This window comes from Tympanuchus pallidicinctus, unplaced genomic scaffold (genome assembly GCF_026119805.1).
Source record: "Tympanuchus pallidicinctus isolate F22 unplaced genomic scaffold, pur_lepc_1.0 scaffold16, whole genome shotgun sequence".
Taxonomy (NCBI): Eukaryota; Metazoa; Chordata; class Aves; order Galliformes; family Phasianidae; genus Tympanuchus; species Tympanuchus pallidicinctus.
The window spans coordinates 7,772,478-7,799,270 of record NW_026294679.1 but is presented as its reverse complement, the minus strand read 5'-3'; the positions used below and the strand labels follow the sequence as shown (position 1 = coordinate 7,799,270).

General features: G+C 48.3%; 1 protein-coding gene across 4 annotated transcripts; it reads left to right on the top strand.

The window, feature by feature from the left end:
* The first annotated feature begins 451 nt into the window (after positions 1-451).
* Positions 452-24,812, top strand: ADRB1 (adrenoceptor beta 1). Of its 4 annotated transcripts, none has more exons than XM_052677674.1 (3): positions 452-1,767; positions 9,466-9,516; positions 19,548-24,812. In XM_052677674.1, the coding sequence occupies exons 1-2, from the start codon at positions 499-501 to the stop codon at positions 9,484-9,486; spliced, it is 1,290 nt and encodes a 429-aa protein (XP_052533634.1). In that variant the 5' UTR covers positions 452-498; the 3' UTR covers positions 9,487-9,516; positions 19,548-24,812. The 4 variants fall into 4 exon arrangements, with proteins under 4 accessions (XP_052533634.1, XP_052533633.1, XP_052533632.1 ...); XM_052677673.1 differs by having other exon boundaries at positions 10,039-24,812; XM_052677672.1 differs by having other exon boundaries at positions 9,466-24,812.
* The last annotated feature ends 1,981 nt before the right edge of the window (positions 24,813-26,793 follow it).

The following is a 26,793-nucleotide window of genomic DNA, read 5'->3' as shown; positions in this document are numbered from 1 at the left end:
CTGGGGTGCAGAAACACTGCAGAGCTCATCGTTGCTTTAGAAATTCCAGCTAGACGGAGAGGGAAAAAAAAGTGTTCCGTCCTAAATCTCCACTGTCCTAAACTGCTTTCAGATGCATTTTTTTACATCGGTGTTACAGCTGCCGGTCCTGGGCAAATACCCCCAGCCGCGGTGCTCCAGCACAAGGTCTCCCGTTGTTCTGGGGAGCGCCGCGCTCTGCCCACCGAGGAGGGCTGCGCTTCGGGCCACGGGACGCCGAGCAAAGGAGCCCCGCGCACGGCGGGCAAACGCTACGCGCGACCCGACCGGCACGGGGAGCGGCGGGCAGCGGGCGGGAAGCCGCGCCCCTCGGCGCCGATTGGCTGAGGGGCGGGGCGGGGCGGGGCGGGCCGGCGGCGCGGCGCGGGGCCATGCGGATCCCGGGGCGGCGGCGGCAGCGGCGGCGGCGCCGCCTTCCTGCATGCCCGCGGCGCGGCGCGGCCGGAGCGCCCCGCAGCCATGGGCGATGGGTGGCTGCCGCCCGACTGCGGCCCCCACAACCGCTCCGGAGGTGGCGGGGAGACGGCGGCGCCGACCGGGAGCCGTCAGGTGTCCGCCGAGCTGCTGTCGCAGCAGTGGGAGGCGGGCATGAGCCTGCTGATGGCCCTGGTGGTGCTGCTCATCGTGGCCGGCAACGTGCTGGTGATCGCGGCCATCGGGCGCACGCAGCGGCTGCAGACGCTCACCAACCTCTTCATCACTTCGCTGGCCTGCGCCGACCTGGTGATGGGGCTGCTGGTGGTGCCTTTCGGGGCCACGCTGGTGGTGCGGGGCACCTGGCTGTGGGGCTCCTTCCTCTGCGAGTGCTGGACATCGCTGGACGTGCTCTGCGTGACGGCCAGCATCGAGACCTTGTGCGTCATCGCCATCGACCGCTACCTGGCCATCACCTCGCCTTTCCGCTACCAGAGCCTGATGACCAGGGCTCGGGCCAAGGGCATCATCTGCACCGTCTGGGCCATCTCCGCCCTGGTGTCTTTCCTGCCCATCATGATGCACTGGTGGCGGGACGAGGACCCTCAGGCGCTCAAGTGCTACCAGGACCCGGGCTGCTGCGACTTCGTCACCAATCGGGCTTACGCCATCGCCTCGTCCATCATCTCCTTCTACATCCCCCTCCTCATCATGATCTTCGTGTACCTGCGGGTGTACCGGGAGGCCAAGGAGCAGATCAGGAAGATCGACCGCTGCGAGGGCCGGTTCTATGACAGCCAGGAGCAGCCGCAGCCACCCCCGCTCCCCCACCACCAGCCCATCCTTGGCAACGGCCGCGCCAGCAAGAGGAAGACGTCCCGTGTCATGGCCATGAGGGAACACAAAGCTCTGAAGACACTGGGTATCATCATGGGGGTGTTCACCCTCTGCTGGCTCCCTTTCTTCTTGGTGAACATTGTCAACGTCTTCAACAGAGACCTGGTGCCGGACTGGCTCTTTGTATTCTTCAACTGGTTGGGCTACGCCAACTCCGCTTTCAACCCCATCATCTACTGCCGCAGCCCGGACTTCCGTAAGGCCTTCAAGAGGCTGCTCTGCTTTCCCCGCAAAGCCGACAGGCGGCTGCACGCCGGCGGCCAACCCGCCCCGCTGCCCGGGGGCTTCATCAGTACCCTGGGCTCCCCTGAGCACAGCCCAGGGGGGACGTGGTCCGACTGCAACGGGGGCACGCGGGGCGGCAGTGAGTCCAGCCTGGAGGAGAGACATAGCAAAACATCCCGCTCGGAGTCCAAGGTATAGGGGGGTGGGTTTGTGGGGCCAGACACGGCTGGGGGACACAGGCAAGGGACGAGCGGGGAGAGAGCCCGTGTTTACTGATGAATAAAAGCAGGTGAATTGTATTCGACATACCTCATCTGAACCTAAAGCAAACAGGAAGCCCACTGAGCGGAGAACGGAGCAAATAAACAGCCTGTCCCAAAGCTAACCAGGTTATATTTGGGTCGGAAGGAGGCTTAGCTGTGTCCCATCGCATGGGTGAGTTTTCCCTGGACGCTGCCAGTAGCTGCTGGAGCAGCAGGAGCAGTCCTGTGATGCTATGATTCCATGAGGCTGGGCAGTGGCTGGGGCTGCACCCCGAGGGCAGCAGCAGCCCGAGTCGTGACCCCGAGGGCTCTGGCAGTGGTCCTGCACGCACACGGCAAAGCAGCTGACCTCCAACTGAGGTTGGAGCTGCAGGTGCTCTGCACTTCAGCTGCCGAAATGCGAGAGCTGTCCGAAACCCGTGGTCGCTGTGCTCCCCTCTTCTGCCGAGCAGAAGTGATGACAAAGTTAAGAATGAGGAACACAGATCTGTTTTTAAAGGGAAAAAAACCAAACCCCGAACAACCCAAACTCTTCTGCTTTTTGTTTTGTTTTGTTTTGTTTTTTTCTTCCCCTCTGCATCAACAACCAGTGAGTTGTTGTGCTTATCTCTTTGGCCAGACAATAGCGGTCAGGCTGGGAAACTTCTACCTCAAACTGTGCATATTGTACAGGGGAATAAATGGGCCGTGTTTATATTAAACAGCATATTTGCCTACAGTTAGGAGTATTTTAGGGGAAAGGGAGAGGGGGGAGTTAATGAGCCTTCTGCAGCTTGTTCGTTGTAATTACAGATGGAGAGGGAAAAAAACATCCTGGCAACAACAAGATTTTACTGCACATTTTTGGGAAACGGCGACAAAGCTGTTTTTTGCACAGTATTAAGGATTGTAAAGTTATTTGAAGATGCTACTTGCACATGTCCACACACACACAAATTAAAAATGAAATGGAGGTTTAAACAACACCAAGCCTGAAAGTGATCTCTGTTTTTGTCTGATCTGTTATGGGTTTATTGAGAGAGTGACTTTTTATATTATTTTATGAAGGTACTGTAAATACATCCGTATTATAAATTAAAATATCTGAAGGGACTTCTATTATTTTTATTTCCAAGTGCCCGCGTGAATCTGCTGTTATTTTAGCACTTGTGTGTCGTTTCCATTCTCCTCTGTGTGTGTTTTATAACCTATTTATACTCTGGTGCAATTTACTACTGTGTAAGTAATTAGTCGATGTGCAATAAATGCCATTGCAGCACAAGCAAGCGTGTCTCTATAGGTTTCGAAACAATACCTTCCTATAAAGGGAAGAGCAGTGTTGTTTTTCCCCAGAGATGGCTCAGATTACCAACAGAACTTATCTAATGGCTTTGCCTGACGCGGGATTGTAAAACCGTGTTTGAAACCCAACTGGCTTGCGTTCCTGTTGCACCAAAGTCTGCCGACTTCCCTTAGAACCAGTGCTAACAACAAGGTGTTTCCAGCCTGATAATGAGGACGCTTGCTTTCTGTAACCGTGCCATTTGGGGTTGTATTCATGCTTTGTTAGAGGCAGAGAGTCAGGGGACTGCAACACTCAGGGCTCTGTGAGCAAGGGGGCTGTGTGTCTGGGTTGTTGGTGCAGAAGGTTGCCCGCTCTCAGTGCTCTGTGAAGGTACGCTGTATCAATGTTTCATTACTGCAATGAATGCAGAGTGCACTACTGCAGGCAGAGCAACAAAAAGGCAGCGTAGGACAGCTCACGTCAGTGCGGAATGAAAGTGAAGCCGTTTTTAGCTTTATTAGACTCCGAAGGAGAGCTAAGTTAGAAATCAGCTTCTAGGAAGAGTGCTTCCCAAGGTGAGATCTGTAGGAGAGCAGCCAACAGTTTGTTTTGGAAATCATTTGTTGCGTTTTTTTAAGTTAAAGAATTTGTCTTTAGCAATTTCTAGTGATGTATTTTGAAGAGTGAAAAAAAAGAGAAGTTGTATATTTAGTGCAAGAACAAAATAGCAGCACTAGGGAGAAATAATCCTTTTGAGCTGATTTAGCTGGAGTCTGACTGTGAGCTGCAGTTAGTGGTTTCTGCCCTGATGACAGTGGGGAAGGGTCTTTAAGACACTGCAGTGGCAGGTCAGGTGCTGGGCAAGTTCTGCTCTGCTACCACAAGGTACGTTGGTTTTTCACCCTGCAGACCTGGTTCTGTCTGTGATTCCAGCAAAATCAGCAGGGCGCTGCAGGTGCAGGGAACAGTGGCATAGAAAAGTGGTGGCTGCTTGCATTGGAGATGGAATAGGATGGGGCAGTACGTGATGGGAGGGCATGGCAGCGCTAACCCTTTAACCCCATCACTGGGTTTGACAGGGCAGGATCTGGCCCCAGCACGTATGTACTCAGACTTCAGCAAGCAATGAGTGTTTTGGGTCAGAGGGGTCTGTAGGTGGGAAATTCAGGGCCAGAGCTTACTCAGCTCATCCTGCTGAATAGCTGTGTTGGGTCATCCCTTGGGAGAGCATCACAGCAGTAAGGAGGATAAAGGCAAGGCGAGTGCTGCCCATTGACCACAGTAGGACCAACTGCATGAGCACAGCGGTCAGGAGGTGTTCCCAATGAGGTCTGGCCAGTCAAGGACCCGCTGGGAAAGCCTGGAGCCTGCAAGCTGGAGTGGTAATAGCCAGTGAAGAGGACTCAACTGGTAGCAGATGGGGGTCTGTCATGAGGGGGTACCAAAGGGGTGGCACGGTGACCCTGTAAGCACAGAGGGATGCTTGTCTGGCCATGTGCATGAGCATGGGAAGCTGTTGTTGACCCCAGGACACGGACTGTGCTTGGGACAGGCTGTGCTTCATGGCTGGAGAAGGAGCAAGCCCACAAAGACTAACAGGATTCCTGAAATGATCTGGAGAAAATGAGTCAAAAGCTGAGTGTGTTGGGTTTTTTGAAGAAAGCCAGATGTGGATTAACAATTGGAGCTGTGTGTCGGAAAGTACAGGTGGCAGCACATGGCTGCACGTGTATGTGTGCGGAAAAGTCACCATCAAGAGCACGGGCCTGCAAGGAATGGAGAAAGGCAAAACAAATCCCTGCTGGGAAGGCAGCAGGTGTCTATCAGGGCCCAAATCATTTGTTGTGAGTGCCTGAGACGTGTGCATGTCAGGGCTGGATCCTCAAAGGTGCCGGTGGCTTTCTGGCAGCATTTGCGCAGCAGGATGGAGCAGCAGTCTGCAGCCCTCCAGGTGCCTGGGTGGGAATGTCAGGTAGGAAGCCCGGTTTTACTTCTGGCTGTCTGCAGGGAATTGAGGAAAAGTGGAGATGGATGTTTCCAAAGTCTGAATGTACTGAAGTGCTGCTTGAAAACTCACTGCACTTCAAAACTGTGACTCCATTCGTCAACTGATTGTAGATTCACACCAAGCAATAACTGATGAACCAATGAAACAGTGCCCAAAAAATGTGGCTTAAAATTATGATCTGAGCAGCACCCACAGTACATACAGGATTTGACAGCATCAGCCGTTGGCTGGTGATGCAGCACGCTCTGCTGCTTCTGTGAGCAGCTGCTTTCCCTTCTGAGTAAGCATGTGTTTTCAAGTAAAGGGACAACTTTTTCAGCAGCTTGTTATTTTTTTCTTTGCTAAACCCTATCTGAAGTTGACTTTTATTAATAACTTTTAAATGGCTATTTTGCAAACCTTCCTTGTGCCGCGCGCTTTCCTCATTTATTGTAATTTCCTGTCTAGAGGAGTGCACTTAACTTCCTTTATGTAATATATCAATTGCAGGGCTGGAAATTGTGCAGCTATGAACTAAAGGAGCAGGCTTTCTTGAGGCCAAATGCGGTCAGGCATCACTGCCACTGGCAGCAGAATTTGACCTGATAATCTAATCTTTTTGGAGAGACTATCTCCACAAAAATATTGTTTGCAGCAGTAAATGACCTCTGTTAATGAAGCTGGAGCAATTAGTCCCATTCAAAGCTGTCAAGAAAATGTTAACCGCTAACCAACAGTTAACGCTGTAGGTAACGCTGGATAGCTGAATAATAAGTGTTTTGTTTGTCGGTGTGTGTTAGGTGATGTGTTGGGAAATAATTATCCTTTGACTAGCAGCCAGCTTTGTGCTAATCAGAAAGGAGAAGTCATGTTCTGTTTGAAGGATTATACCTAAAAATAGTTCTGCTACAGCCCCATCAAGGAGGGAAGTGAAGCAAATTCACCGAGACGCACACACCTTCCTAATATTTCAGCCTGAGTCCTCAAAACCCTTTGTTCAGCTGGAACTTTCTGTTTGATCGTGTCAGGAGCGCTAATGCGATCTCCTGGGATCGCGCTCAGCACGCTCTCCCCGAGGAGCATTCCCCTATGCACCACTGACTCGCTTTCACAGCCTGCCAAATTCCTCAGCGCCCGGGGAGGAAGCAAGGAGTCCTCCTCTCCGGGTAAACAGCCGCACGTAATGTAAGATCAACACTATTTGTAATCATGGGCTCACGGAAGGAATCAATACGCTTTTTGTTTGCCTGCCCACTTGGTAGGAACGGCCGCAGCAGGCGGTTCGCCCTCGCCAGGGGCTGGCAGACTGGGCTGGGAAAAGCCACAGGATGGGAAAAGGATGAGAGAGGTGGTGATGGCAAGCAAACCTGTTTGCAAATGGCAAAACTGGGGGCTTTGGAACCATACTGGAGGTGCTGCCTTCCTCTGGGAAAGTCTCACAACTTCTGATAGGGGGACATCAGGCTGACACGCTGCAGAAACATGATCTAAGAGGTGCCACCTGCTGCCTGGCAGCTGACACGTGCCCCAGGCACTCCTAAACGATTTTGACACTTTTTGAGCAGCACCCAGCAGACATACCTGTCAAACCTGTGGAGGCTGCATCTCCCCCAGCAGCTGCCCTCCTGCCGAGGCCATCGCCGCACGCCGAGCTTTGTGACCCAGAGTCCTCCCCGGCCTGGCCTCATGCCTCATCTGTGGTCCTAACAAGGGACAGTAAACAAGAGAGTTCGGATTCATTAACGGTAAACAGGCCTCAGCTTGCAGCAGGCATGCGTTCCCTCCCCTGCCCACCGCCATCTTGTCTTGCTGGCAGCTGGCTGCACGCTCCTTCATGTTGCTGGCTGCTCGCTTTGCCTTGGCGCCCAGCAGGGCTCTGCCCAGACAGGAGCTGTGCCTCGTCCTGATGGGCACCGTGCTCAATGCTGTTAGTGCCAGCTGCAAACACACCAAACAAATAGAAAATACCCTGACCTCGAGGTCAGTAACCTGAAAGGGAAAGCAGAAGTGTACCCTGGATTCTGCCGCTGCTGCAGGCAGTGGTGTGTTGTGGGCACGGTGGTGTGCCTTTCCTCTCTGATCCTGTGTAACGCGCCGAATCCTGTTACCCTTAATGAGATTAAATGGGGATTTTCTCCTGGTTCTGTGCTCCAGCCATCAACCACTCTTCTTCACCTCCAGGCGATGATGTACCTTGCCTCATGTCTCTCTCAAAGCCATGCTATTCAGACTTCTCACCAAAATGATTTTGATAATTGGTCCTAAACTCATTGGCACAGAGCTGTGAAAGGTATATTTAAGGGAATACAGCAAAGAGGCACTATGGGGCTCAAAATCTCAGCAGCTGCTGGTTGGATAAATATTGCAGCCAGAAAAAATCCATTTTTAAAGGCCATGGTGAATGCTGCAGATCCCCTTAAGGGGCTGGCAGTTGTTTCCTTCAGGTGGGATTTCAGAATACCCTCTGGTTTCAATAAAATATTTCTGGCGTAACAGAGCAGCTCTTGACAAACAATTTGCAATGTGGTAAAAACTTTTAAGTACTTTGTGGTCAAAATTTCCGGACTTCTTAAGAGCAAGAGATTCAGAGAAGCCCCCAGCACACTTTCTTAGCAGGGAGTAGAGAACAACTTTCTGCCTGGAAGTTCCTCAGTGCCTCTCCAATGCCATGCTGCTCCATGCTGGTCTCCTCCATGCAGCCTGAGGGCTTGAGGCTGCTGTTCCCTCCAAGTTCCCCTCACTGCTACATTCAGTGGGGTGCTCTACCCATGGTGGAGGTGGGAACTTGGACGCTTCTTCCCCAATCCCGCTCCAGGAAGGCGAGCGCGGTGACACAAAGACCTGTGCCAACCTACGCCCCTGCTCAGGATTACCAAACCAACCATTGTGCTGGGGAGGGAGGGGTGCTTCCTCTTGGACAGGAGCAGGTAAATTGGGAGACGTCCACAAAGCTACCATTGTTTAGTGTCCCGGTTGCTCTCTGAGCCCAGCTTTCAAGGAGGGATGTGATGTTTGTCTGCTCTTCCCCTAACTACTCGCTTGGGAGCCTTCAAATAAAGCCTCAATTAGCTCGCTTACGCCACTGAAAGTAACATAGGATGAGTTCCCTGGCAGGCAGTGCCCTCACAACTGGGTAGCAGGGAGACCTGATAACAGCCCAAGCTAGAACACCATGTGTAACCCAACTGGGCAGCCAGAAACACTGGGGCACTGAACAGCTTTACAGCGGGTGTTGGACAGGACAGGCAGCCCACCTGGCTCCAGGATGGTGGCTGCAGCATATGGAGCTAAGATGGCCACACCAAGGTCCACTTGCAGCCACTCCTCACTTCTTTCCATGGTCACCACAAACAGGAGGATTGATAGCAGCACTCTGTAGCTTACAAGAGGTAGGATAATAAAGTGCATTAAAGTGTTCTCAGCACCAAAAGAGACCAATAGGATTGTATAAAATATTCAGGCTTTTTGGAACTTTAACATAATATTCAGAGTAAGACAGCTGCAGATGCAGTAATTGCCAATAACAACAGGTATTGTAACAGTGCTTCATATCATCCCAAGAGCATCCACACGAGAGCTTTTGTTTCTTTTTTGCTGCTGGTTGGTTGCCAGCAAGCTGGGAGCTGGGTGAGCACATCTGCAGTTTTCAGTGCCAATCCAACCCTATGGCATGTCTCTGCTGGCAGAGCCTCTGGAGACACACAAGCATCAGGCTCACTGGGGGGAGAACAAGGCCTTCCAGGAAAGGTTTATTTCAGCTGGTCTGCATGGATTGCAGGAACACGGATAATGGCCCGAGGGAAATGGGAAGGTGCAGAGTGACAAGGCTGAGACAATCTGTTTTGTTTGCAGCCCTGATGTCGATCTCTTGGATGAGATCACAAGCTTTGTGTCTGGTGATGCTGCAGAAGCTGAGATCCATACAAGTACCCTTTGAACTGTTATTTTGCCTTCTCAGGGTGTAGTTACATCCAAGGGAAGATCATGAGACTGACTCGTCAGCCCTTGGCAGAGCCTTGGACCAAGGGGGTTGGAAGTGCAGCTCAGGTAGCTGGTGGCAGCAGTAGTTGGGAACTAAGCTTGTCCACAGTTGCGAGGGGGTGGCATGGCACCAAATCACAGCCAGCAGATAAATAATTCCCCAGGAGGAGCAGCTCTGTTTGCACAGTGTTCTGACACTGATGGGCCCTGTTAGTGACTTTGAGCAATTCACATTATGCGTGTCTTCTGGTGGAAGAAACGTCACTGCTTTTATTTCTGTGCACTCCACTCATGCAGGAGCAAGGAATGCAATGATAAAAAAAAGCCTGGAATGATGTCACGGCTGGATTGTTTCCATTAATATATCTCATTATATAATGCTTTCATCACTCTAGAACATCTCAGGTGCCTTTTAGGAACATCTGTGTATCACCATAATAAAGAAGGTAACATTGCAGAGCATGCTGGGCATTGATGAGATACTTTTTAATTGCACTGAATGTGCTCACGCTTTTGCATGGTATGGATTTCTTTGTCTTTATGTTATGAGACACTTTATAAATTAAACTGTTGAGGTTGTCAAATGCATGCCATTAACACCAGGAGCAGATAATGCGGGGTCTGTCACTGCGCCTGTCTCCAGATAAAGTCCCTGGAAGGAGAACAGTGGCGCTCTGAATTCCTTCTGACCTCCACTCTTTGGTGCTGCATCTCAGAAGAGAAAAATTATCATTATTGGCATGGCTCAACCTCCCTTTGAAATGCAGTTATTTTTTACTCATGCATTCCAAGTATTTTTTGTATATCAGTCAGGAACTTGAAACCCCCTTTGAGGAGCAAAAGATTTCCTGCAGCACTACTATTAAAGAAAATGGATAGATCAAGTAGTAAAGTTCAGTGACTTACTTAGCATTAAATAAGAAAGAGAATAATGAATAGGATTTTGTGTGCATGTTTTTCCTCTGCAGGGAGCAGTCAGGATAATGGGTTTGTATTGCCTTCTGCTGCTGTTCACCCATTTAGGTGAGTTCAAAACACTGTTGCCTTTTAATTTTTCTCTCATTTCCCTGCAAACCTGATACAACTTTTAGTACACAGAGCCTTGCACACAAATGGGTTTGCTACCATCCATTCCAACTAGTGAGGAAGACACCTCTACATCCCATGAGGGCTCATGGCTTGCTGCATGACATCTGTATTTTACACTAGGTAGCTGTAAGTAGGCAATTCGTCGCTTAGGGTGGACACTTATTTCCTACTATTATGAGCTCAGTCTTTAGTGTCCCTCAGGAGAGACGTTATTTCCTACTGGGTTCACCAAAAAGTGTTTGGGTTTTCAGCCCCCCACCTTTATTCATGGGCCTTGCCAAGCATGCCGTTTTGATTTTATTGGGGAAGGAAGGGAGGGGGGTGTAGGAGGAAACTATCACAAAACTATATAACATAAACAACTTTCTAATGTAAACTGCAAGCACTGCTTAGCAAGGAAGAAGTTAACACTTGGGGGAGGATGGGGGACTCATTAGGGCGAAGATATAAATAGCAACCCAGGAAGCTTGGGGAGGAACACAGGGAAGCTATGAGCCCTGAGCACAGATGAGTGAAGGTCTCCCTGAAAGCCCTCTGCTGCACTACCGCTGGGGCTGGGATCTGGTCCTCCTTGCAGCATCCCAAGACTAGGCATGCTCCAACAGGATCCCCACATAACTGACTGGTTGGTTAACGGTGAACTCAAAATGCATTTAGGTCACCCAAAAACTTCCTATGGAGACACAAGCCTCACTGCTCCTACCTACCCCTGCCTACCCCAAACCTTCCTGGGTCCCAAGCTGGGAGCTGCTCTGTGCCTGCTCCAATGCTCAGAGCAGGATTTCCATTTTCCCATCCGCCTTGATGCCTCAGGCCTTCTGGTTTGTTTTTCATCTGAATGGGAAATGTGTAATGAGAAACTGTTTAAACAACTTATGGTACAAGGAAACTCGCGGGGGTAGAGCATGTTATAATTAATTTCCAAGGAAATGATGCACTCTCCAAAAGCGTTCCTCTCAAGCGCTGCAATTTAAAGTTTCAGGATGCCTACTGGTCCCTTCAGAGCTTCCTGCAGCCCTGGACCACAATGACAAAGCACAGAGTGCCCAAGCACACTGTGCTCTGACCCGCAGTTACTTGCATGGGTGGGTCCGAGCATGCTGGTGCTGGTGAAGGAAAGCCCTTGAACGATGAAGTGCCAGAGGAAATATCTTGTGCTATTTCCAGCCCTGCATTTTTACATACAAAGAGTTTCTGATCAGATGCATTTCTGAAGCTTATCTGTGTGAATATTTGACTGCTTACCCAAGAAGAACAAAAGCCTTCAAACCTTCTGAGGTCCATCCATCATGAGCCTTATCTCCCCATGTCACCACATGGCTCCCGGCCACTGAGAGCCTCCTGCTACCAATGTCCTCCCACCATCTCTTCTCTCTGAGTGGATTCACAGCATTATTCATGATCTTCTGCTTGGCTCCCTGCTACTCTAGTGATAGCTCTGTGTGCAGCCAGCCAGCATCCCATCCAGATGCATCCATGATGCTCCACTGCTGCCCACTGCTTCCATCCCCAACATATATCCTGATGGAGCCAGCAGGTGGGATGCTTAAGATCTTCACACCCCGAAACATCCTGGTACCACTCAGTAGCTGAGCTCAGTGCCTGAGCCTCCAGGATGCACAATGAGGGCTGAGCAAGTACTTGGGGATGATGCCTGTGCTGGGGGCCCCATGGGTGTTCCTGGCCATATAAGATAGCAGAGTGGATGGTGTTAGGCTGAATTTACACACTGCATTACTCAGGCTTGTCAGAGGAACCTGCACAGTGTGTTGTATTGCACTCACAGAGCATTTCTTACTTTGAAGTTGAGCTGGCACAAAAATTTGCCCACAGTCTGCATTCCAGTCAAAGCCATGGCCAAGAACAACAGAGTGAAGACATTGAAAAGAGCCACCCATCCACAGTGCATCCCAGCAGGCTGGCTCAGGGCAGGGATCAGCATCTGAGAGACTGTAGCTTCAAAGCTGGTGCACAGTGGCAGGGATCAGAAGCTTTGGTGCTGGCTTGCTTCTACACAACCTTCAGCATCAGGGTGGCCCGTTCTGGTGGGCACTGCTTTCTCGTGCCCGTTTTCACAACACAATCTGTCCTGTGGGCTGTTGTTGCTCTCCTCTCCATAGTTTTAATTTTTTTTCTCTGTTTTGTTGGCAAGGAAGGTAAAACTAATTTCCCCTCATACATGACAATGGCAAGAATACTGTTGACTCAATATTGACTCAATAGTATGAGGCTAAATGTATTTTTATACTGTGTATGTTAAGCTATTTATAAATATTATATCACTTCTGGGTCATCTTCGGGGTTTAAAATAAAGTCCTAATTTAAACATAATTTTCCAGTGTTGACAGATGTGATAAATACATTTTTGTTCCAGTAAAACCTAATTTCAACAATGTTTTGCAAAATTCACTGCAAGCTAAGGATTATTCCCAGATTTTTTTGTTTTGTTTGTCTTCATCTCCGGTGTTTAGTTTAATGCCACGTTCCATTATAGAAAAACCATTTGTGACTGCAGTAATTTGTTCACCAAATCTCTGCTTAAGCAATGGGAGAATGCTCATGAGAAGAACTCAAGAGAGGAGTTAGCTCATGCCATGGAAATTTTGGGGCAGTTACAGCATTTTTCTGCACCGCAGAAGACTAAAAGACAGTTGCCACCCCTCCTTGAAGGGGCCCAGGGCACTTGGCCTTCTGCTAACACAACTGGAACACATGTGCTCGGTCACAGCCTGAGGCATGGCAGTACTTCATTAACACTGCTACAGGAAATTGCACATCTGTGCAGTGGCTGAAGACAGAAAACCTGTCCCTAGAGCCCCAGTGGCACACGTGACTTACACACTCAAACCTCCCCTCTTAAATCATGCTCGTCAGTATTAAGATGACGGCCACCTCCCTCACTCCAGAGCATCCTTCTTCTTACAAAGGCTGCTTCTGAAGCTTTGCAGCTAGTCACAGAACCAGCCCTCATGGCACTGCTAAAACACTCGGAGGCAAATTTTTGGCCATTGAACTAAGCTTGATATTCAAGGTGATGCCAAAAGAAAGACAGAAAGAATGGGAAGAATAGGAGAGATTTCATGTCCAGAAAGTGAGGTCAAACAGAAGATCTCCATCTATGAGAAGGTTGCATTTCTGTTGCTGAGCTTTCCACGAAAGTTCTAAGTCTCTCCAGAATTTCTCTGGACCTTCTCTACTTTTCCTGCTTTCCTGCCTAAACAGCTATGAGGAAGATCTCTTTTTCTGGAAAGAAACATTTTCATTCTCCAGTAAAATATCATCCTCTTGCATCAGTTACTATTGATCGTGGATGTAAATGCAGCAAAACAGAGCCTTTATATGTTGTGAGGTGAGGCAGATCCTGTACTTACACAGGAAAAGTACAAGGAACAATGAGCAGGAAAAACAATTTGTTTTGAAGTGTTTTGGAGCTGTTGTCTGTCTTCTGAGCTCCGCATCATCCAACCCATACTGCCCACTCCTCCTCCCCCTTGGACAATCAAGAGACAATGCTATTTGGAGAGCAGCCATGTGTGCTGGAGATGTGCAAGTACTGACACTTGTGGACTGCCTTCCATCTGCTCAGAGCCTCCGGGTGCTGAGCTGAAATTACCTGGGAAAGGGGCATGCAGAAAGGGAGAGATGTCTTCTGGTGGGTTGCTAAGGAGGTGGCTCAGGATGCTTTGATGGAGACACGCAAAAGACATCATCCAGTGTCACCTGCTGTGATAATCTTTTCAGTGGGAGCAGGTGCTGGAGGGCAATCTTTCTGGTTTTTTTTCTTGGCTGTGGTTCACTTTAGTCACTAAGACTGAGCAAAGAGGATTATTAGAGCAGCGGCTTGGGAGGTGAGCTTACTGGAGCTGTGTCCATAGTTCTGCAGGCTTCAGTTGGTTCTGAAGGAAGACACCAGCCTTGCTGAGCAGTCAGCCCCAACCAAGGCATTGGCCGAACTGCCTGCACCAGAGGGTTTCAATGGTCAACTCCTTCCTCACATCCCCTGGGGACGAAGTCTGGATCAAAGATGCAAAGCCCTGCTCACATGGAGAAATGCCTCCGACAGCTCCTGCCCTTCCTATGTGGGAATAGAGTGATAGGCAGGGCAGGTTTATAGTGAACCAGTCCTTCCTGGCTCTGTGAAAATGCAGTGTCTGTCCTTGTGTGCACAGAGGCTCATGCCTAGAGCAGACGGCAGCATATCATTGGTTTGGTTTTAAATCCCCAGCGTGTTGCACTAGTTGACTCCCCGCCAGTCCTCCTCCGCTGCCCTCAGTGACCAGCACACACTCTGGTGACACTCCTTGCTACACAAAGCCAAGAGCCTGAGGAACTGAGGTTCCTGTTTTGCCCTCTTGCTTCTACTGATACCCCCTGGCCCCTAGCCACTCCTTTTCCACCAGTGAAAGAGGAAGCATAAGGTTTGCAGCACCGCTTTTTGTGCCATCCCTGGGTGCTCCTTTGCTTCAGGACCCATTTGACACCTAATTTCAGAAATAGAAAAACTATTGAGCTTGGCTTCCTACTTTGTGGCAATCTTAGCTAGAAGCTGTGTTAAATAACGTACTGCAAAATAAAACGTGTACAGAGCTGTAGGAATAGGAACAAGCAACACACAGCTCAGCAAGGCTTGGAGCCGTGCTGATAAGACAATTTCCAAGAAAATGCCCAACCCTTAAATTCTATAAACTCTCTCTTCCCAGGTCAATAACCTTTTATGGGCTGAATTTTGCTGTCATCCTATGTAAAAACACGGTCAAGGCAGAACTTTCTGTGAGTGATAGCAGAAGGAGGAGAAACTGCGTTATTACAAAGGGCTCAAAAAACTTTCTGGCATAGAAAACCCAAACACACAAGGAAGGGGAGGTTTGGTAAGAGCTCCACTGCTCTTCGGTCAGGTCTCTCTTTGCTGGTGTCACACGGCCGGGCTCAGAGCCCCTCCAGGAGTTTACCCCACAGCACCCCAAATTCAGAGAAAGCCTGGTCTCCTTGCAGAGGTTTTGCATAACAACCTGCAGTTCTGATAGGAAAAATGTTGTGTGGCTCTAGTCAAAGCACCAAGAGGGGGCTAGTTAGACTCACTCGATTGCTTGGCTCCCTTGTTTCATAGGGATTTTTTAACATATATGCAGGTGTGAGAGTTGACACAACACAGCATGCAGCACTTTGGAGTCCATCCAGCTTGTGTATAAACACTTTTGATCCCTTCTTAAAACTCTTTGGAGATGTTTCATAAACATTAAACGCGTCTGATTTCTAAGTCATGAGCTCTTGGCCTGGCAGTCATCCTGCAATTGGACAATCCTGTTGTTCACCAGAGCCTGGAGACTGAGGGACTTTAGCATCTGCTCCAGGTGGGTCAATTAGGGGATCTTGCAGGGCTGAAGCCAATTGCTGCAGCTTGCCCAGGGGAGGCTGGTGATGCTGTAAGTGTAATTTCCCAATCCAGGAATTGTTGGTGGACCCTGAGCTGCCTTGAGCCTTGCAGGTCTTGCTAGCTCTGCGCATCAGGCCTCAGCTGCCCCGTGAGCCAGGTCTCAGGGAGGTCACTGGAAGGACTCCAGTGGCCTGAAATAGGAGTTGACTCATGCCCCGAGAGCTCAAAATAAAGTGTCTCTGCATATTAAAAAATATTATGGAAACTGTATCATTCATGCACAAAAGCCACACTACAAACTTTATCGTATAAAATGCATAATATTATAAATGGAAAGGAAAATTGCATAAGGCCTGGTGCGCATTAACATTGTTGGCCTGTGAAAACGTCCTTTCCCATAAACACAGCTGTGACCTTGGGTCTAGCACATGTAGGTATCTGAGGCTAGAAAATTAAGCCCCTGTCTGCATTCCCTCAAGGTGCCCATTTTCCTGTTGCAGTAGTTCATTCCGAGGCTCATCCCTTGCATTGCTGGGAACAACCTTGAGCTGATGCATTTGACAGAGCTGTAACCATAGGCTGTGCTGTATGGCCTCTCAAACACCACAGCAGTGCCAGCTGCCACAAGGATAGGGCTCAGAGCATCAGCCTGCAGGATGTAGCACTTGGCTTGGCTTTTGTGTGACCTTTGACTCTGAGGTCAAATCCTGCCCCACAGATGGCGGCCAGGATTTGGCTGCGGTGCTCAGCAGTGCATCAGGAGCGGACTGGGCGCAATGCAGAAGCATGGGTCTGTCACCTCACAGCACTGCTCAGCAGGCTGAACCCAAGGCCCTTTCCATTTGTCCCTCTGCTTTGCCTCAACACTAGCCCAGGACACTACTGTGGCAGAGGTGTCCCAGTGCACATCCACCAGCCAAAATAACCAACTGAGTGCAAACACATTTCAGCTTCCAGCCAAGCAGAAACAGATGAAAAAGCCGCGATTGCTATAAGACTGTCTAATTTTGCTCCCAAAATGTTCAGTTCATTGGTCTAAACAAGGCTCAGGCCTGTTGATGATGCTGTGCAGGCTCTACACAAACACGGAACATGGTAGTTGTATCTGTGACAGGACCCTCCTGCCCCAGTGTTATGGCTTAGGATGTGGGTCAGCTAACTGGGCTATACTGGTTCCTCATGGAGCGTGTTCTCCCAGCTGGCATCATGAGACACCATCTGCAATGACTGAACTCTTCTTGTATTTTGGAAATTTAACAAATAAATACTTGTTCAAAATAAACTGGTGTTTTTTGGTGGGAGAAACAAGAGTGAACCATCAGCCTTGGTGATGTTGTGTATGGTGTAGAGCTCCGCAAGTACTGGGCAATGCCCCAGCATCTTGCCTGCCCTGTCCAGCTCGCTTCTCCTCCTGCAATGGGCTTGGATTGAATGCAGGGGTCTGACTGCAGAGAGTAATAGGGTGCGAACACTCACTTTCATTTTTCACTCTACTTTTTTGGAAGGTGGAACATTTTACAGTTGACAGCACCATGCTAAACCCGTATGAGGCAAGCAACTATTTTTAACCAGACAGAGACTATCTGAGAGTCTATTGCTGAATCATTTTAAACAAGAAAGAAATCATGGGATCCAAAAGCAGAGCGGGTAGGAGGGAGTAGGAAAGCTATCATCCGCTTGTTCCAGCAACCACTGAGCTACTTCAAGATCGTGATGACGACAATCTTGAAGATACAGCGCCTGCAGGGTCATCTCCAGCAGCGGCTGCTTTTTATGAAAAGCCTGTGCTTCCAGAGGGAGATGGGTGTTCAAGTTATTGCAGCATGAGCTCATTAAACCCTTTTGCAGCCAGGTACACCTTCAGATCTGGGGAAAGATGGGATCTGTGGAGTAAATCTTAGGCAAGGTTTGGGTTATGCCAGGGTACGACAGCAGAACCCTGTGGATATCTGGCAGCCTGTGATCTCTCTCTCCAGACTCTGCTTTGCTTTGATCTCACCCAAAGACAACTAACAGCACCATCAATTTGTTAATTACGGGGCTTTGCAAGGGGACATTCCTGTTGCTATTCACCTTCCTTGAAGGACAGGAGACCTTGTGCAGGGTTTGGTGCTCCTGCAAGAGCTGACCTTTTTGCTGGAGGAAGGGCATGCCTGCAGGCCACACATGGCTCGATCTGTCCCCAGTTCAGTTGCCCTGAGTAACAGGGCCTGACACACGTGTTTTTCCAGAACGCAACCTCTTCAGATCAAATTAATACTGTGATTTCCATCTGCTTCCTCCTCAACACAAACGATGAAGACTTCCTGCAGGTAACAGCCAAACTTGCTCAAAGCTAGGACATTAAAATCAGTCTTTTGTTCTTGAGCACCTTCTGTAGTCTGATTACTGTATCAGTTCTCCCTTCTGACCTACAGATCTGTAGGTCCCAAAGCAGCAGAAAGGGGCAGAACAGGGCAGGCAGGGATGGAGTGGTTCCTCTGTGGGTCTGGAGGCTCATGTAGGGAGGTTCTTACCTCTGGGTCTCCCATTGCTTGTGGGATGAAGACACTTAAGAGGCCTCAGATCATGACCCTGGGCCTGGTGTCATCACACACCAATCTCAGCCCTGCATCCCTGCTTTGTGGTCTCCCAGGCATCTCTGAAGTGGCAGCTGAGGTCTGTGGTTACACCACCAGATTAACTGCCTTCCCCAAATGAGGCGTGCATAAGAATAGTTGAGCTCTAGTCATTCTGTGCCCATAGGTCCTCTTTGTGCTAAGAGGAACCGAGACTTCAGTGGGAACATCTTGCATCTTGCATGCTTTTCCCTTCTCCTGCTTATCAGGGGGGTTACACCCGGTTGATTATATTAAAGCCTAAGTTATACATGAAGCTGTGAAGCACAAGTAAAAAATGCTGCTCATGAGCAGACACCCCTGAAGAACAGCTTGTTAATAAAGGATGAATAGAATGCCTTTTACTCAACATCAAGACATTTTTGTTCCCTGCTTTTTAGCAAAGTATAAGGTTGAGACTGAGCCAGGATGTTCCTATCTTTGTGCAGTTCCACATTTGCACTTTGTCACATCTAGCTCTATCACCTGAGTGCATTGCAAGCATAAGCAGTGCTGGCACATCTAAATGGGCACAGCCTTCAGAAGGCAGGGAACAGACATCTGGAGAACATAAATCACACCTCTTTCCTGAACGCGTTGCAATTGCCAGTACTTACCTTACAAGTGGGACCTCGCCTGGTCAGAGATCTCAAAGCCCACACAAAGCGTATTCCTTCTTTTCTCAAAAGCACAAAGTGCTGAGTGCATCCTTACAGAATGTCTTGGTTGCTCAAGATGCAGTGTGCTGAACTGCAGCTTTCTTGGCTTACTCTGATCACCAGGTGTCTGTTCTAGTGGGAGCTTCAGGTGTGGTGGATTTAAATCTAATCAGTGAAAAATTCACGAACCTGAGCATGCAGCCCCCATGCTTAGGTCTGCATCACCACTAGAAAAAAGGCTGGCTGATGCCTTCAGCAGCGTTCAAGTCCCTCATCCAGGGGAAGTGCTGCTGTGGCTTGAGTCTGCTCCTGTGTCTACAGGTCTGCAGGTTCCCCCTTTGCCTGTGGGTTGTGAGGTCTATATCCCTGTTGCACTAACTGATGCTGTTGGTGTTTTCCTTCTTGTTTGTTCAGCATGTAATTACAACTCTACTAGCAGCAGCAGGGCTATGTCATTGTATCTTTCTAACTATGTTTTTCTTGGCAGCAGTTTTGATTTTCTTGGCACTGCAAATAGGGCATCTTTGCAGATGTGCACACTTGCTAGCTGCATACTCCATTTCCCCTTCTGTGCACCTTGTGTTTGCCTCTAAATATTCAAACTTTGCAAAGCACTTATTTTGCAATTCTTCCCTTGCTTGTGCACAAAGGCTAATGCAATTTCTGTTCCTCTGTAATTTTCACACGTCATTACTTATCTTGGATTAAAGTTGTCCTTAATTACATGCGTGAGATCTTTAAACTTTCTTTTTTGATAGCAGTTCTGAGCTGATCCAGGCAAGGATCAGGAACAGTTTGTGCTGGTTCTGCACAAGCACACGCAGCCCTCCCAGCCCCCAAGTGCCGCTGATCTAACCTTCACACAGGACAACAGATGGATACGGGCAGGAAAACAGGAGCACCAGGAAACGATGATGCAGCATTACCCAGCATGATAGGTGTACGTGCTTGGCATGCAAACCATCTTCAGACCTTTGTCAGTGGCAGTGCAAATGGATTTCAGAACTGCAAAGGGTAAATAAGTACTTTTGAGGCGATCTTTCTGTTGCTTTCTTTCTTTACTGCATCCACAGACAGCGTCATGATTTGTTCTTCCTGCCCTGGGTGTGCACCTTCCTAACAGAGGCAGTTTGGGGTTGCGTTGTTCCCTCAGCAATTCAGCAAAGTCCGGTCCTTGCTTGTGGCAGTTCTGCCTCCAGCCTCCCACAGCACCACCATGGGCTCTCGCGGGATTCACATCCAAATCCTCCAGCATTCCATCCCCAATGCTACTGGAATGTAACCCAGCCTTTCTGCTAAGAGCTGACAGTCAACTTGGACACGTATAGTTTGGCACTATGGAGTTGTCCATTTTCCTCTATTATCAATTACATTTCTTAACAGTGCCTTTTGCAACACTAAAACAAAACCAAAACATGCACACACCCCAGTGCTTTTTCCTGCTTTAAACTCATCACAAACCCTGCGCCACACTGCCAAAAGCAGCCAGACCCTTCTGTTTCTTTTTCATATATATCTATCCACTTAGTCGTGGATGTTTGGGATGCCCGGGGTTCAGTGGCTCAGATGGTGCTGCCGGCCGTATGCCAGGCGTGGGCAGGCAAGGCCCCTGCCGTTGTGCTGGGACTGCCTTTGTGAAAAATAGGCCAAGAGATGGGGAAAAACAGGGCTTTCTCCAGCAAGCCTCACCCCAGCCCCTCTGCGCTGTGCTTTGCTGTTAAGCCTTTCTGTGCTTATCCAAGACGAGCAGCTTCTCCTCACCCAGCACAGATACAAAGCCCAGTTTGGGGGCAGCTCGCACAATTTCTGGCCAGTGCTCCTGCACATCTGACCAGCCAGTTTTGCAGAAGCCACAAGCTTGCTGCCCCCGAAACATTTTCAGAGCACAAAACTAAGCTGAAAGGAGGAATTTTGTTTGGAAGTATGAGGCGTTCAGAAGCAGTCTTTGTTGAGGCCAAGCTTCCATACGTCGCGGCCGGGCCCGACTCCTCTCACAGGCAGCCCCACAGACAGAGGCCCTGCCCCATCACCTCAGTGCAAGACGGGATTTCGCACTTCCCAAGGAAGCCTACGAGGCCGGATCTTTGTGACCTGGGCACGGCTTTGCACTGGAGCCCTTCTGAAGCCCTGTAGCTGGAAGCCTGTGGCTCAGGTGACTCAGAGCCGGTGGAAGCACCTCACTTCCTCGCCCGCCAGCCCCAGCCTCCCCTTCCAGAAACTTCCCCTGGTGCTCAGCTGGCTGCTTCCCGGTGTGAGGGTTGTTTGGTGGGTTTTTTCCAGTGTGTGCTATGTACACAATTAAACAAAACTCCCTCCTTTTTTTTTTTTTTTTTATTGTCCTCTGGAGAAACTGTGCTGGCATGCATGCCTCAACCTTTGGGGATGGTTCTATTGTTTTAGCTGCTATCAAAGTCAAGGAAAAATTAATCACACTTTCCTTCGGTGCAGTGGAAGTGAGCTTGCTTGCCAACATGCCTCAGCAGAGTTTGCAGTTGCCCAAAGTTTCTCTTCAGTGACATACACTTTGTTTGGCGTTACAAGGTGACCGCTGCCAGCACAGTATTGGCTCTGCCACCAATCTGAGTCAAATCAGTCTGAAGTAGTTGAACAGTCTTTCACTGTCAACAAGTAGCCTTGGAAGACTGCAAGGAAAGTCCAGAGGAGGGAAGTTTTTTGACGTAATTCAAGTAACAAAAAGTAAACTGGCAGCCTCATGCTACAGGATTATCGCCAAATCCATCATCTCATTTCCAAGGGCTACACCTGCCCTAGAAGCATGTCAGGTTGTGGTGCAGAGGTGTACCTGCTTTTCTGAAGTGCCAGCACAGTAGCCATTCACAACCAGCAGCTTGCCTCAATGCATTTGGTGTCAGGATTGCAAAGTCTGAGCTGCATGATTTCCAGAAGACCACAGGGGAGTCAGAGCATCCCCAGGGCTGTGGACATTCAGAGCAGTTGCTACTTATTTCACCAGCTTGGTCTATGAAGCTAAGGCTTCCCTCTGCCTGTCCTTAATGGAGAACACCTGTTGAGCTCCAGCTGAGTCTGAGCACCCAGTAATGCCTGAATAAAGCCAGGGGAAAAGTGGGGCTGCAGGGTGGGTGTTACTTAGAGCCATGCAGTGGATTTGCTGCCAGTTGTCCCACCCTGCTCGATGCTCCCCTGTCCCTGCAGCGTGAGGACCAGGGCTGTGTGACTGACCAAACACGCTGCATATAGCACAGGGATGTTCACTTCTCAATTTACCACCAAACACTGAGCAGTGACCTGCAGCAGGTAGGAGACACTTCAACAGGTAGAGAGCTGCAGGTAGTATCCTCGTTGCCTTCTGCATGAGCCCTGGGCCTATCCTGTCTCTGTCCCCAAAGCAGTGGAGTTCTGTCCTCTTGTAAGTATTTTCCAGAGTCCATCTAATCAACATTTCTCTGATAATCCAACGACTACAGCATTGATAGGCTACAACTCAGAGCACAAACTCAGTGCTTTCACCTCTGACTTGTTGAAGTTTCCAGGGGATTTGCAGACCCACAGAGCAGGTTTGGGCTGGACAGTACTAGGCTTGCTCTTCTTCACCTATAGCTTTGCCATACGCTGCTTCCACACACAGTGTTGATGTGAGAGATTTTCACTGTCTCCTTCTCCTGCGTGCCAGGCACTGACTGGAGTTAAAGCAACTTCAGTTTTAATAATTTTCTTTGAGAGTAATTTTAACCAGCTGCTTTTACAGTTCACAAACACTGCTGCCGCTGCGTAGGCTGCTCCTTCCAGCAGTGATGTGAGAACCATCAGCAGCCAGGCATGAAGCCACTCTGAAATCAGATCAGCTGCCTCTTACAGATCGCAGCTTGAAAAACATTGCCCTAAATTCACACCTTGCTTCAAGCCATCTCCATCTTCAAAGGCAGCTCCTGTTCTTGAACGCCTGCTGTTAGACAGCCCAGGGCGGTACTGAAGGAAGTACCAGCGAACCCAAAGGGAAAGGCTGTGCCTTCAAGGCTGTGCACACCTATCTTGTGTCAAAACACCAGCATTTTGTTAGAGGTCACACACTTTTCAGGGCTTTCACGTGCTGCTTTTCCTCATTCCACACCCAGAGGATTATTTTTTAAATAGAAACTTCTTAGGTAGCCCACAGGCATTCAGACCAGTATTAGTTCAGCCTGTCAGCCAGAGCAGTGCTTCACTTGAGGCATTACGGCAGCCCTGAGATCACTCAGCGTGCAGCCCTACAACACCTGAAGGCCAGAGTTTTCCTGCCCACAGAGCATTCACCAGAGCAGAACAGCCATAAACAAATCCAATGGCAAATTTATACGCAGCAGTTGAGAACTTGTTCATCGGTGCTCACTCTGATGGGGGTTACTTCACACATGCAAAAACCTTGCAAAATCTGGCACAGATCCACTGTGGTTTAATGCAAAATAGCCTAAAAAAAAAATCCACAACAAAACCCCAATCATGCCTATTAAAAAAAAGCCCTTAAAATAAGGCAGGGAGAAAAAAAAGAGAAGCATTGATTTCCTCTTTCACAGTTGGCTAGAGCCGCAGACTGCCAGCATTGGGTTGTGGATTTATCACCCAATAGCTCCAGTATCAGACTGTCATCCTTGAGGGCTTCAGTACCTAAGGTGGCTGTGCCATGGGAACCCTTCTTCTGCAAATACAGTTGTGCTGGTCTGAAATAGAAGTGAGAAGACACTTTGCTAACAAACTAACAAATACTTACAAATACCACCAAGCCCAAGACTTGTATAGGAGGAGGTTTTGCTTCAGTCTGTTTCCAAATAGCACTGCTAAGTATTTGGGAGCACAGATAAATCCTGAGTTTTGGTCCTATCTGTCAGCTAGAACTGCTCCCAATGAAAAAAGGTAGAAAATGAGACAGAAAATCACAAAATAATTCCAGCAAAGGGCAATACAAATAACAGCAACCAGAAATTATAAGGGAACCCTTAGCCTACTCCTGAGAAGTCAGTGGTAATTTGCCATTAAATTTCAACTGAAAAAACCTCCTTTCCTTTCACTTAATGTTCCACATGAATTATTAGAATGAACTCTGTCAACTATCCCCTTCTTGGTCTTCCTTTTTCTCAGACTTCATACAACCAGTTTGCAAAGGCAGGACAGACTATACAGATCTGATTCCTGGGCTTATATTTCAATATAAGCATGGCCACAATGAACAGCCCCTAGTCTCAAAGCATTGTTTTAAAAACAGCAATAAGATGACTAAAATACATGTTCCATCTGTGTAACTGAATAATACAGAGCAGCAAACATGGTACTTCAGATGTAGAGCTGTTACAAAGGGAATTGTCCTTTGATGCTAAGACTATAGTGCCACAGTCTTAGCCATAGTACCATGTTTGCTGCTCTGTTTTATTCAGGGAGGTGGTGGAGTCTCCTTCTCTGGAGATGTTCAAGACCTGCCTGGATGCCTTCCTGTGCAACCTGCTGTAGGGAACCTGCTTTGGCAGGGGGTTGGACTCGATGATCTCTGGAGGTCCCTTCCAACCCCTACAATTCCGTGATTCTGTTGTTCTGTGAATTTGCATTACCCAAGGAAAAAAGAAGATCCAGCACTACGATCAGTTACTGGAATTGATAACTCAAGCAGTGTAGCTACAGCACGCCTATCACCTGCCTTCAGGATGGAAAAGTCCCAGTTCAGCTTCCTAGAGATGAAGCATGGTGTGTGAGAGGTGTGCAGCTCTACTTCTCCTGGCCTCACTGTTAGCCTGGCTGGCAGTACCTGAGACATAGAGCAACGAGGCACTGCCACCTCTTGTTCAGGCAGTGCAATAGAGAAGTCCAGCAGGAACCTGCACAGCCCAGAGGTGGGCAGCAGCACATAGGCAATGGCACAAACCACAGATTCAAAGTCAACTTTCACGCGTGTGTATGTTTATTATTTCAAAGTACAGTATATACAGAATATATAGTGATATTTTCAAAAACTTTATACAGAAGCAAGTATCTACAAAATTTAATCAATAGACACTCTGTATACTCAGACAACATACGTATACATATTGGAAGATTTAACATAGTTTGTTAGAACATGAAAATGGGAAAGAAACGCCATCCATCTCAGAACAGCTTTCAATGCCACCCAACTCCCTCCTCTGCAGCTCAGCTGCCTGCCCTCTGACAGGTTCCAGGTGGCTGTGGAGACGCGGTAAATCTGATTTCTAGTGCCACCTACCGTTGGCATTTCCCATCACAGTTGCTTAGCCGGAAGGACCCAAGTCCGTACATTCCTATAGGATGCGTCAGGCTTTGAGCTCCGAACCGCTCCCTGCATTCCTGCAGGTTCCCTGCAGCATACAGGCTCACCCTACACTCAGTTCGGTGGAAGCCAGAAATCTGCTACTGCTTAATTTGTAGCTAAGAACTAAAATCTTGTAATGAAAACTATTTCAGAAGTGTATATTTTTGTTTCAGTAGCTGGAGTTAGCATTGGTGTTGCCAGCAAAAAGTGAAGATGGTAAGAGCTTATCTGATGAAGAAATTGATCTCCATTGCATTATGGAGACTGAAATGATTTCTACAGCACAAAATGGTGTTGTCCAGTATATAGGATGTAGCTTTAGACAACAGTGTGGGATTTTACAGAGGGTAGAAAGCATCAGCAGCTCTCCTGTAGGGCTTCTAAGAACATCTGGATGTGTGATGTTTCAATTAAAGGAGCACCCTGAGTATTTAGGAAAAGCTGTTTCAACCAGTAGGATACAAAAAGCCACCAGCTTGGAACTTTCAGATGAAGCCTGTGGCAATCACACATCTAATGGGCACTGAATTTCAGTGACAGATATGTAAGCTAACTGCTCCAGGCTGTCTTCAAAATTGGCTTATTGGTTCATCAGCAAAATTTATTTAAGCTGAGGACAGTTTTCTATGTCTGGCTCATGATATAAATAGCATCCCAAAAAGTGCAAGTGAAACGTAATGAAACAAGCCTGCTGTTCATCTGTGTGAATCACAGAAACACACCTTTTCAGACATGTTCTTGGGATGTGTGTTGAGCAATATTACACTGCTGGTAATTTACCCCACCAAAATAAAAGGCCTGGCAACATCTATGTGGATTAACACACCACTGGCTCTCAGGAATGAGCAACATCATTTAGCAAAGTTGCTGGCTGACTCCATCATGTATTCATCATATTCTGGACTTACTGTATATAGAATCACTTGCCAATGTGTGAAGTTGATGAAATTTCCATTCTCTAACAGGTATGTTTAAAATAAAGCTTCTAGAAGATGCCTTTGGTCCATGTGAATACGGTACTCAACACAGTACATGGAGTGAAATTTAGGCTGCTCTGTGTCTCCACAACCAAGGGAAAAAACTCTGGACAGTTACTAGTGCTACAGAAAGAAAGCAGCATTTAGAAGGACAACTAGCTAGGCTTCTCAAATAACTTAAAAGGAGAAACAACCATGCCGAAAAGAAAGAAAAATTTCCACAATGTCATTGCACTTGTTCCATCTGCACCACACCTCTCCTTCATTCACATTTTACACCTGAAGAACACACATCAAATGATTACAGTATTAACACGGTATCTAAAATACTGGAGTCATTCAGCTGAACACCTGAAAATATCCAGAGATCTGGTACATTAGAGCACAAAAATGCAAATATATGAGAGCTAAGCTATGTCTTGACATGCAGGTTGATCTTTCAAGATCCTTTGCTTCAGCAGAAGGTCTATTTCAGCTGAGACCAACTGCCTGTTTGCTCAGGATTAGATGTCAGCTTCCCAGAAGTTGGTGACAAGCCTCTTCCAGCAGAGCCAGGAATTTTCCTCTCCACATCACTTAAGCAACGGTAAAGCAGAGGTAGTCCCATGACTGTGCTGGTAGAAATTCCCTTGCATTTTGCACAACCATTGCTCTCAGGAGTTTAAAAAAATATATATGTATGCATAAAAACCCACCCAGATTAACGGGTCACAGTTTTTCCAAAGCTCATGAGAATCTGAATCATTGGTTTCCACT

Excerpts from the sequence above, each read along its gene's own strand:
- ADRB1 (XM_052677671.1), top strand. The coding sequence starts at position 499 with ATGGGCGATGGGTGGCTGCCGCCCGACTGCGGCCCCCACAACCGCTCC. Across the intron at positions 1,768-2,630 it reads CATCCCGCTCGGAGTCCAAG|ATGGAGAGGGAAAAAAACAT; the intron begins GTATAGGGGGGT and ends TTGTAATTACAG.